The 11920-nt window shown below is 41.3% G+C and overlaps 1 protein-coding gene across 1 annotated transcript in view; it reads right to left on the bottom strand.

Annotated features, from left to right (window-relative positions):
- Positions 1 to 1245: 1245 nt before the first annotated feature.
- Positions 1246 to 11920, bottom strand: part of col22a1 (collagen, type XXII, alpha 1) — a 31328-nt gene continuing 20653 nt past the window's right edge. The window contains exons 35-64 of the mRNA XM_061825779.1: positions 11864 to 11917; positions 11718 to 11771; positions 11575 to 11628; positions 10726 to 10830; positions 10024 to 10068; positions 9568 to 9645; positions 9432 to 9467; positions 9119 to 9172; positions 8985 to 9029; positions 8815 to 8850; positions 8619 to 8732; positions 8265 to 8318; positions 7475 to 7528; positions 7347 to 7400; positions 7163 to 7216; positions 6951 to 7004; positions 6776 to 6829; positions 6630 to 6683; positions 6499 to 6543; positions 5621 to 5674; positions 5035 to 5088; positions 4873 to 4926; positions 3439 to 3510; positions 3329 to 3364; positions 3194 to 3238; positions 2942 to 3121; positions 2784 to 2850; positions 2522 to 2704; positions 1664 to 1741; positions 1246 to 1561 (exon numbers count right to left, since the gene is read on the bottom strand). Of these exons, the coding sequence (XP_061681763.1) occupies positions 1368 to 1561; positions 1664 to 1741; positions 2522 to 2704; positions 2784 to 2850; positions 2942 to 3121; positions 3194 to 3238; positions 3329 to 3364; positions 3439 to 3510; positions 4873 to 4926; positions 5035 to 5088; positions 5621 to 5674; positions 6499 to 6543; positions 6630 to 6683; positions 6776 to 6829; positions 6951 to 7004; positions 7163 to 7216; positions 7347 to 7400; positions 7475 to 7528; positions 8265 to 8318; positions 8619 to 8732; positions 8815 to 8850; positions 8985 to 9029; positions 9119 to 9172; positions 9432 to 9467; positions 9568 to 9645; positions 10024 to 10068; positions 10726 to 10830; positions 11575 to 11628; positions 11718 to 11771; positions 11864 to 11917 (2115 nt within the window). The 3' untranslated portion in view covers positions 1246 to 1367. The remainder of the gene's footprint in view (positions 1562 to 1663; positions 1742 to 2521; positions 2705 to 2783; positions 2851 to 2941; positions 3122 to 3193; positions 3239 to 3328; positions 3365 to 3438; positions 3511 to 4872; positions 4927 to 5034; positions 5089 to 5620; positions 5675 to 6498; positions 6544 to 6629; positions 6684 to 6775; positions 6830 to 6950; positions 7005 to 7162; positions 7217 to 7346; positions 7401 to 7474; positions 7529 to 8264; positions 8319 to 8618; positions 8733 to 8814; positions 8851 to 8984; positions 9030 to 9118; positions 9173 to 9431; positions 9468 to 9567; positions 9646 to 10023; positions 10069 to 10725; positions 10831 to 11574; positions 11629 to 11717; positions 11772 to 11863; positions 11918 to 11920) is intronic.

Below are 11920 nucleotides of genomic sequence, written 5' to 3'. Positions count from 1 at the left end.
TCCCCAGATAAAAACTGAATTTAGTGCAGTATGGAATAAAGGGACTTGAGCAAAGGCAATTACAGTAAATGTTGCAGTTTTGTGCATTCCCCGTTTTACTAAGGCACGTCTAATTGAGGTGCTGTAAAAATCCTTTTCAAAATTAAGAGACATGACTGATGATTGGACGATCTAAAAAAAAGATAAAGCAGATAGACAAAGATGGGATCGTTTATTTTGAAGTGATGCATTATCTTGCCATCATAAATTACAATAGTTAAAACAATATATTCTGTAGTTTGTCGGGTTCTCAAGTCTCAAAAATTGCCCGCTGAAAATATTTTTGTGTGATGACGATAGAACAAGTAACTGGGGGACAAAAAAAAAAAAAAAGTTAGCTTACTTGGCCCTTTCATGTGTAAACTCTTATTAAGCCTCACCAACGATTCATAAAGTGGCAGACGAGAAAGTGGTGCGACGCAACGAGCCTTTCGAAAACGATAGCTGAAAGCAGCGAAAGAGCTGAGAGGTTCAACACGAGTCGATGCGGTGACAGACGTGACAAGTTAGTCCTCTTAATAAACAGAAAGTGCTTTCAGAAATTTGTCACTCACTTTTAAATCCGTGCAAAATCATTTGCAAAGTCTTGATTTGTATATATACATAAATATATATAACCAACCAGATCTTATGATTAATAGCCTTCCTGATCTCTCCCAGAGGTAGAAAGACTCAAATGAATGAGTTGGGAGAGCGGGACGAGAGTTGCATGGCCGTAGGTTTCTTCCGCTGTTAAAGATTTAACGTGTCAAAATAAAAAGGCCACTACTAGTTCCCTCTATTTTGGATAAGCTGGCCAAAATTGATCCCATTCGAGGCTACAAAATGGACAAATATGGTCTACCATCATTTCCATCAACAATCAATGTTAATACTGCCTAATAATTCAAATATGGCTTCCCAAAGCTCCACCCCTCCCCTCCAACCCGATATCAGCAAAAATAATAACCCCAATACGAAGCGATTACCCAACAGATTGACCGGCATCTGATCATTCTAGTGAGCAGTAATAGACACAGACAAATCTAGACCTTGACCTATGTCCTATGGAGGGACTTGCATCTTCCATCTTGTACGCTGATCTATTTTACAGGAAGCATGCAAGTCAGGAAAACATATTTAGCTGCGCTCTTTACCCCCACATTCTTAAAAAGTCCCCAACCCCCTATTAATTGCAAGCGTCATATCAAAAAAAAAAAAAAGACCATCGACACTTATTGCTTCAGTCCTCCAAAAGTGAGGTTATTTCTTTCCCAAAATGTTCTTGATTCAGACACTACAATGTTCATAAATACAGCTGTACTTCAAGCTCGTGGTGTTTTGAAATTTTAAGTCCCCTTGACATTTTTGGTGTGAGGTCTGTTCGCAAGGCTGGCGTAGTAGGCGCACTGAGAGGGGTCGCACTGGCCAGTAGGCCCCGGAGGGCCGGGCTGACCGTGGGGGCCTGGATTTCCTGGCTCTCCTTGGGCTCCGGCTTGTCCTGGGCTTCCGTCTTTACCGTAACCAGGCATACCAGCTGGACCTGTGGCAGACAGAAGCACTTTAGCCCTCAAGATAGCTCAGTGCAAATCCAAAAATGGCAAGTGAATTGTGGACAACGGAAAGTTTTTCATGCGGTTATTACCTATTGCGCCAGGAGGGCCTTGCTCTCCTCTTTCACCAACCCCGGAATCTCCCTTGTCTCCTTTAGTACCCTTTTCACCTGCAAGGAGCGATACAACTCAAACATTATTGCATTATTTTATGTCAGTCATTCAAAGAGTTGGTTGCTAAGCTCTTAACACCATTTACAACTATTTAGCTAGGTTTACCCGTAATACACTACGTATACTGTTCCGACTAGAGTTCCTCATTACCAGAAACTGGTACCAAATGATGACTAGATTAAAAACACATTTTCATGTTATAATACCTCGGACTTGAACATATTTTGGGTGATTTCTAAACAGTCAAAAGATCCCTTAGCTAACCAATACATTTGGTCTTGCTTGGACTTTGTAAATCTTTGTTATTGCTTTTTTTGGCAAGTCTTCCAACCTAACTTCCATATGCAGATACCGTGACAACACATTCTCCATAAACTAATGTTAACCCATGTATCCAGTATATATGGATAAAATATGGAAGAATACAGACAAATTCTCTTCAGAAATTCATTTTTAAGGCCAAACGGAAATTGATGCTTCTAACTAAAATGGCAAACTTCCACTGTGTCTCTTCAGGCAAGGCTTTATGACTCTTTTTTGTGTCTCTATCCACTCCTCCATCTATTTTCTACTGCTTCTCACAAATACAAGAATGTATACCAAATGCTTTGGGGGTGAAAGGAAGACTGCACCCTGGATTGGTCACCAATCAATCATTGGGAACACCGAGACAGATGATGATTGACAGTTGTGATCACTCGTTGGAAAAGATCTCACATTGGGGCTGCACAAAAGTCAACCATGAGAATTCGATAAAAAACAATGAATCGTTCTACCTTTTGGGCCCATGGGTCCCCTCACGCCCTCGCCTCCATTCTGCCCAGGCATTCCCGGTTCACCAGGTGGGCCAGGCCGTCCAGGGTTGCCGTCTTTACCTGGATTGCCGGGCGGTCCTGGGCGTCCCGCCGAACTCTTCACGTGGGCCGGTTGCATCTGAGCCATAAGGTAGGCCAATTTGGCTTGAAGCACAAAAGAAACACGTCTAAGTACGTTAACGCTTCAGACATGATGAGAACCCCAGCGGAACTGCTGCCTCACCGTCCAGTTGCTTGGCCAATTCCTCCTGAATAAGCCTTCTCATCTGCTCCAGTGATGCAGACTCCCCCTGATAAAATGTTGATGATGCTGCATGACTGAATTGTTTGCATCACCTCATTCACGCGTATGCAAATCGTTTTATAGCGAGAGGAACCCACCCTCGGGCCTGGCAATCCAGGGTTCCCAGAAGGTCCTTGCGGGCCGGGAGATCCCATTTCACCAGGTGGTCCTGACATGCCCATCATCCCAGTGTGGCCCTTTCTGCCGGGTGGTCCTGTGTTTCCTGGCATACCTGGTTCTCCCGATTGTCCTTTATCTCCTTTTTTTCCTGAGTCTCCCTGAATTAGAGAAGTACATTTGCATGTTGTGTTTTTGTGGAAAACCTCATGCTAGTAGATGCTGGTACCAACCTTTTCCCCCTTAAGGCCACGGTCACCCATTCGGCCTGGTATACCCTACAAGACCCCAAAGATATAAATTCAAAAAAAAACTTGCAATGCCATTATGCATTATACATGAAATAACATTGTGTTTGTGTTAGCTACCTGTTTCCCTTCTGGACCAATTGGACCAGGTGGACCCTGTAAATCAGGATAAATGTCAACATTGAAGATGTTTTAGATCTGGAAATATTTTTTAACCAACAAAGACTTACTGAAGGCCCTTTAGGTCCACTGAAGCCTGGTAATCCAGGACTGCCAGGCTCACCTCTTTCCCCTCGGATGCCCTGGTTGGCAAAGACATGACTGTTCATCACACACAAATTTACTGCTTCCCGTACTTAAGTGTCCTCCAAAAACCCTGCTCCTTAGGGAGGATTCAACGAGATTAACATTTAGCTTAGCGTTTTAATCACCATGGTGCAGTACCGTGGATCAAAATCTCATAAAGCAATCTTTTCTGTGTGGTTTAGGATCTCGAATGGATTTAAAACATTTACAAGGCCCATGGACCAGCGTGGATTATTCAGCGTTTGCAGAAATGACAGAACATTGGACTCACGTGGCAACATTCAACGTTTACTGAACGAATTAAAGTGATGACAATTTGGGTTTTTTCACGATCCTGCCTTTCCACAACAACACTTTCTCTTCATTTAGATTTCGTTTCCTTCATTCTTCCCTTCTCGAGGCCATTTCTGATTATCTGCTCTCTCTGCTGACTGATGCAGTTCCCATCTGACCCGCACCGCCCACCACCTCTTCCCAGGAAACCATTTATCAGCCCGAGGCCCTGCGGTCTCCCACTTTCCACACTGCAGTGTTTGTGGCCTGGTCTTTGTATCCCCCTGCACTCCTTACACGAGTGGACTGCCATCATTTGAGTGTGAAATCACTCAATTACACGGAGAGCAGAGGCTTCACGAGCTTGGAGAGGACTCTGGATGCACTTTGAAGAGACGGGTGTCCGCAAGGACGCAGCAGCCACTGAGCGAGTCCTCTGTTTGGGGTTTGTGTTTTAGGAGATAGGTTGTGAAAATGAACGACGGGAATTAAACTTTAAAGCCATGTTTAAAATCATGGGACGCAAATGTTTTCAAAGGCTAATTTCGAACAATGCATGTTCTTTATTGTTTCTAACTTCTATAAAATGTGGGTTTCACTGTCCCAGCAGTTGAGAACTAATTCCGACAATCTTTCAACTAATTCGTCCTCAAGGTAGTCAAACATTTGCGGGTTTCGGGTCTTTAAAATTAAATGCTTACCTTCAGCATGCCTTTACGTGCAACCTTTTCCCTAATGTACCGTCGCAATCATTTTCTACAGTCATTTCGAAGAAAGTAAAAGTTCACCCACAGGTGAGACGGATGTGGCAGACGCGGCTTCCGTCATAACCTGACAGCTCATCTCGGAGATGAAGCAATACTTCACGTGCCCCCGGCAGGCTCCCTTTCGGCAAACGTATGTTTTTGTTTGTTTTTTTTCCCCTTCTATTTATTGCCGAGGAACACGACATCACTATCATTCAAAGTTGTTATCGTGACAGTGTGGTTCTTTGCAGACGCTGATATTGTTGTCGCAGAACGTTTACTTATTTATTATTTTTTTAATAGTGCTTGCAGTGTGTGCCGTCGCGACAGTTAACTCACTGGAGTTCCCGGGAGACCCGCTTTGCCCGATGGCCCCGGTTCACCCTGCTTGCCCTGAGAGTGAAAGAAACAAAGAGAGAGGAAGCGATGGACTCATTTCTTTACATCACTAAATCTTTCTACTTGACGTGACATTGTGCTGAGTCGCGCGTTCATGCTCACCGGCTCTCCTCTCGGTCCGACGAGTCCCTCTGGTCCTGCGGGCCCCTTTGGACCCTGCCGTCGTGAAACAAGAGTTACAGTATACACATGGAAGAATAAACGTGCTCTGGCATTTCCACGTCAATGCAGATAATGTAAAAGTTTGTTCCCTCTTGACGATAAATAGGACAAAACTGTCATAATGTTTAAAACTCTCCCAGCGTAATATTTTAAACTGCTACACAGTAAAATATAGACATGATTAAAGGCTATTCTGGCACGCTGCTCGGGGCTGGCTTTAGTCATCTGTGGGCTTGATTCCAGCAGATGAAGGCAAGCAATGCTGCACCCTGAAGAATGTTTTATGTAGTTTTAACAATCCAGGATTTTCTACCGTACAATATTTATGTCTTCTTTACAGCATAGCTGGGAAGAACAACTATTTATTCCTTCATTGTGACGTTTTCAAGGTTCCTACATTAGTTTTCTTGGTGGGAAATAAAGCACCTTCCCTATGCTTCCATATTTGATATATGCATGAACAATGCAGACAAGTCATGAGCGATACATACTTTAATAAATAATAATACTTTAATAAACACTGTACCTCCTTGCCAGGTTTGCCATCCCTTCCAGGTAATCCGGCCTTTCCATCTTCTCCCTGTTTGACACAAAAAATAGCAGCTAAAAGGGCTTACGTACTATAAATTACAAGATCTAAATAATAAATACATGAGAATATGAGCATGAACTTCATAAATTTGATATACATTGGACTTCTTACCGAGTCCTATCAGGTTCTGACTAGATCAGGGAAATACTAACTATATCTCCTTATAAACTAGTTCATGGGTCATTTTTGCAGTAGCTTGGAGGAATTATGATCAAAATTGTAGTTTTTAACATGCTAGCCAGAGGCTGAGCTGCACTGTATTTGGAAGTGACGAGTTTGCGAGGCAGTTACAATTTCTGTCCATCCATCCATCCATCCATCCATCCATTTTCTTTGCCACTTATCCTCACAAGGGTCACGGGGAGTGCTGCAGCCTATCCCAGCTGTCAACGGGCAGGAGGCGGGGTGCACCCTGAACCGGTTGCCAGCTAATGGCAGGGCCCATCAAGACAAACAGCTGCACTTACAATCACACATAGGGGCAATTTAGAGTGTCTAGTCAATGTCACATGTTTTGGGGATGTGGGAGGAAGCCGGAGTGCCCGGAGAAAAACCATGCAGACACAGGGAGAACATGCAAACTCCACACAGGCGGGTCCGGGATTGAACCCGGGTCCTCAAAACTGTGAGGCCAACACTTTACCAGGTGCTCCACCGTGCCACCAATTTCTGTCCTCCACCTAAAATGGTCTGTTTATGGACTCAGTAAAACTCTATTACAGTACAGGAAAATCCAAATTTGAAACTGCACCGCCATTATTCTCTCTAGACTCTACAATACAGTGCAGCTCACACATGATCGCTCGGCTTACCTTTGACCCGGGAGAACCGGGCTCTCCTCTGTGGCCCTTGAAGCCCTGAGCAAGAAGAGATGGGAGTCATGAACCTGCAGCAGTTGCCGTAGTGGTTCTTCTATCTTTTTGAAGTTTAGGATGTTACTTACTGGGAGTCCCCGGGCCCCTGGATTTCCTAGTGGTCCTGGTTCACCTTGTTTGCCCTTGTTTTGAAAAAAAAAAAAAAAAAAAAAAAGGCTTCAACCTCACATCATCCCACAGGTGAGAGAAAATGAGGCTTTTTTTTTTTACTTACGGGTTCTCCTTGTTCACCTTGTACGCCATCTTTTCCAATTTTTCCAGGTGGACCCTGCGGGTGAGTAGAATGTATTCTGATTAAGCAGTACTGCAATATTTTTATCCAATTAAGGACCTTATGGCCACTCTGCTGTTGAACGTCTATACTTTGGATGGTGCGCAATTATTCTTACGATCATGCCTGGAAGACCCGGAGGACCCTGAATGCCTTTGAGGCCCTCTTTGCCCTGTTAAAAACAAACATAGAGAATCATTAAAAAAAAAAATAAAGCTAAAGCAAGCAAAAGAAACCGCAACTATCACAGTGTGACCGGTATTCTAGAGTATTACAGGCTAACGACACGTGGTCTGTATAAGTGGGGAAGTGCAAGACATGTGGCCTGACCTTCTCTCCAGGAGGCCCTTGGGGACCAGGAGGACCTGGTTGTCCGTCATTACCCTGAACACGAACAAAATGTTGTTTCAATAAAGTAAATATGCTTTGCTTCAGAGAGTATTTCAAGCAAGCATTAGACTTGGACTTTAGCATTTGAAACTCCAATGGGTAAATATGTAAAAGAGCAATTTACCGCCGTGCCCATCATTCCGGCTGGACCGGGGTGGCCTGGAGGCCCAGGGTGACCCTTTGGTATAAAGAAGAAATAATTAATACATAACAGATGCCAAATAGTGATGAAATCGATGTTTGTGTTCCTACCTTTTCTCCTTTATCTCCTGGCATTCCAGACGTTCCCCGGTCACCTTTAAGTCCCTGTGGGGATAAATTAATGAATTTCATATGATAATTTGAGGATGAATAATTTCATTACACATAAACAAACACAAAAAAAATAATGATTTATTTTTAAAGGAGGTTTAAGGGAAAATTGATAACATTTCTCGTAGACTAATAGTATACTATTTCTGGAATGCCCGCTGACTCATTCAGTCTGAAGTTAAACAAAAAAGTAAATCATTTCATAAACGCGTCCTTTTGAATTTTCCTGGATTGGAATGTCATAGTCAGGTGAGTGTACCACTCCATTTTCAATATATATTTCACTTTAATGCAATATTCAGTGTTTTAAAGTTTAAATTTTGTTACCAGGAGCGAGACGGCGGGAGTAAATCATCTGTTGCAACTCATTCACTGCCATTGACGGATTTAGACGTCAAATATCCACGTTAGTTGGTTGGAAGCGAATGAGAAAAATACATTTATGAATAATTCAGAATGTTGTTATCCCGGGTCCGTTTAGATAATATATATATTTTTTTTTAAAGAAACTCCCGATGACAAAGAAAAATTAATTTAAAGATAAAGCTTATTTGTTATCATTATTTTTAAATCTGATGATGTAATATCTTCAACATCACTTAAATATAGAGTTTGGGATGTTACATGAGCAAAACAAAAAAGGAAGCAAACAAATGAAACCAAAAGAGAAAATATTAATTAGCATCTGGCCATGTCAGGAACAAGGATACGTGTTTCCGGGGCAACTTGCCTTTTCACCGTCAGCTCCGGGCGGTCCTTGAGGTCCCGGTAGTCCTGGTGGACCCTGTAATGACACAACAGACAATCAGTATTCGTCTTGGAAAACTAAGTGTGCCATCATTGCTCACGACTACCCCCGGAAGAGGCCGTACTAATGATGCAGACTGTGTTTGAGCGTACTTTGATTGATGAGAACACATTAGCAACATGGACCTCATGCCTTGTTTTAGGCTTAATGAATACACAAACACCCCTGCCCATGCCCACGCACGCGCACACACAAACACACACACACTTGATCGACTTTACATTAAGGCAGATGTGATATAAATGACAATTCGGAATACAAATGACTTTGTCCTACTTGGTAGCCATCTTGACCATCTTTCCCAGGAGGTCCGTTTTGTCCTTTGTCACCTGGCAGTCCCGGGAGACCGGGTGGACCCGGCGGACCCGCTGGGCAGTCAGAGCAGATGTCCTAAAAGATACAAAACGAGGCTTCAACTGTATGATCTCGACATAACTATTTACTTTATCTTGAAACAAGCAGCGGAGCTTACCTTCAGTTTTAAATCAGAAAGGTCTGCTGCTTTTCCCTAGAAAACATGACCATAAAGTATCAAACTCAATGGATACCCCGGCGGATACATGTTGCTTATCCAGGACCATGTAGCTGATTCATAGAAAACAATATGTTACATGCTTAAGAGGTCATTCGATCAATACTTACAGGCTCTCCAGGTGATCCTTTCTCTCCCGGCCTTCCTGGTAGTCCCTATTTGGACAATAAGGTGGTGGATTACATGTACAATACTGTATTTTAAACCCCATTGAGTCGACATTTTTGATCAAATTTGGACTCACATTATGTCCCGGAGGGCCATCAGGACCCGCAATGCCAGGAAGACCCCTCAAGCCCTGAAAAGCAGCAAAAATAAATAAATTAATGAATTGATGAAACTAAAAATTTGGTGTGAATAGATAAATACAAAATCTATAATACAAAAAAATGAATTGATTAAACTAAACATTTGGTGTAAATAGATAAATATATCATATAAATATATAAGTGTGGATATTTTAGAAATAATAAAAATCTTTTTTTAAAAACAATCAAATAAACGGACAAAAAATAAATAGATTTAATAAAACATCGATTACATAAAAAGAAACTTACAGGAAGTCCAGGATTCCCATTATTTCCAGGAGGGCCCTGTTTAAAAAAGAAATAAATGAAAAAACAGTCAGTACAGAAATGTTCTAAATGCAAACAGAAACGGCTTAGTGGAATTGGGCTGTACAGGCGATCATACCTGAGGTCCGGTTTTGCCTTCTCCTGGGGAGCCCCTGTCACCTGGTAAGCCAGGCTCTCCTCTTGCTCCCGGGGGACCCTGGAGGACATAAACCACACTAACTGCACATTCCTGTTCATGAGTTATGAGAATTTATTTTTGTATGTGAATGAACTGACTTAGTAAGTTGTCGTAATATCTGAAGTTCTTTGCAGAGGATAAATAATATATGCCCGTGAAAACATTTAGATTGCTTGTCTATATGTGTTGCTGCACCATGTTCAAATATTCGTTACTCGACATCGCAACACTGATGCGGGATTTGTTAGCCCACCAAGTCATTTTGTGAGTTAATATTAAGCAAGCGAACTTCCGTGCGAGGCAAAGTTTAGTAATTCTGTATGAAATTTAGTTAACTGTTTGTACACGATCCCCATTTTTTTCCTCACATTAGCACACAAAAAAAAATCCCTTTACCTTTGGTCCTGGGGGTCCTTCATTTCCCCGTGGTCCTGGCTCTCCCTGTCATGTCACAAATTACGTCACTTCAACATCTTAGAAACATAAACACCTCGTAAAAACCTCTTAAGGCTAAACCATTAGGCATTTGAAAGTGTGTATAAAGTTGAATCTTTTTTGACATATAGTATACAGTAAATGGCAACAGCGAGGCCTCGGGGCCACACCTGGTTGTTGTAAAAAAAAAAAAAATAAAGAAAAACGAAGTGTGCTTCCTGTTTGCCGGTGCCTCGTCAGCATCTCTAAACTGGCAAAGAAGAAAAAAACGAATGAAGGAACACGCTACGCAGCAGCACAAAAAGTGCCGACACAGTCTCGTTGTGTTGTGGTTCAACTTGTAGGTCATACAGCGCATGTTTACAAGCACAACATGTGGGCAAGAAAAAACAGGAGTTGAAGAGAAGAAAAAGCGATTAGAGAAACGTTTGCAAATAAATACAGATGAAATGATCTTTTCACATTTCCTGACACACTTATACATTGATACAAATCGAACACATTTCATTCAAGGGTAATGATTGCAAACATGTGACTTAATACGATCAACAAAAACTATAATAATCCATCCATCCATTTTTAATGCTGCCCATCCTGTTCAGAGTGCTCCAAAGCAAAATATGTGTTTTGTTTTGTTTTTTTGCAATATAGTGAGTTTCTTACAGTCAGTCCATCTTTTCCTTTCCCTGTCGGTCCTTGGGGTCCAATCAAACCGGGCTCTCCGGGCGGTCCTCGTTGACCTGCTTGACCTGGTTTGCCTGACTCTCCCTAAAAATAATACAAAAAGAAAAACAAAGTTGGTGAAACATTCAAACAAGAGCACTTAGTAGTATGTTGTCATAATAATATGCTGTTGTTCTATTTGTTGCTCTTGTTGTTATTAGTAATAGTAGTAATCTTAGTGTTATGATGATGTATTACAGCTCTTTCTAACAGGGAAACAAATAAATATATACCTAAAAAATAAATATTAACATAAAATTCCATATATTATTCCAAGAACAACAATAGATCATTAACACTACTACTACTAAATAATAATAATGATGATAATTTCAAAGAAACATGCAAAACTCAGTTGCTTGATTTATAATACTGTATGTTTATTATTTAATAAACATGATAATTTACATTTTTTTTATTTATATTCCCAATAATTGTATCATTATTAATAATAATAATAATCATAATAATATTTTTATATATTATTGTTACATTTTAAAATTATAAAAGTATGAGCATTTCTCATTATTATATATTATATATACTATTTCATGACATTTACAACAATGATAAATAGAACTAATTTGGCTGCTTGAAAATATGAATAATTTTTTAATATTATATTACTTATTTTAATAAAAATACGTTATGTTTCAACATGTTCCATTTTACCAACTTAAAAATACAATTGAAATAAATCCCCAGTACAACACTGTTCCATACTTCATCATCTATTTTTGCCCTCCATATAAACATATCATCAAACTCGATGAAAATGAAATGGGCGACCTTGTCTCCTCTCTCTCCAGCTGGACCAGGAGGCCCTATGATGCCTGGTATACCCTTTAAAAAACAAACAAACATTGTGTCATCAAAAATAAGACATTGTCAAAGTGTGTTTGGTCACCCTTTAATTGTGCGCGTCGACGTACCACGTTGCCCGGGAGCCCGCGAGGCCCTTGAGGACCAGCCACGCCAGGAGGACCCTGGAGCAAACACACCACCGCTTACTACACTATTTACTCTAAACACTTCTTGGGCTTTTTACGGCGAATCGTTCTGAATGCGTTCAACTCACGGGGTCCCCAACGCGTCCCGCCTCTCCTTGAAGTCCTGTGTCTCCTTTTGGGCCCTT

The sequence above is a fragment of the Syngnathoides biaculeatus genome, chromosome 1, assembly GCF_019802595.1.
Source record: "Syngnathoides biaculeatus isolate LvHL_M chromosome 1, ASM1980259v1, whole genome shotgun sequence".
Taxonomy (NCBI): domain Eukaryota; kingdom Metazoa; phylum Chordata; class Actinopteri; order Syngnathiformes; family Syngnathidae; genus Syngnathoides; species Syngnathoides biaculeatus.
Note: the sequence above shows the minus strand (reverse complement) of the source record. Positions and strands in the feature narration are given on the sequence as shown.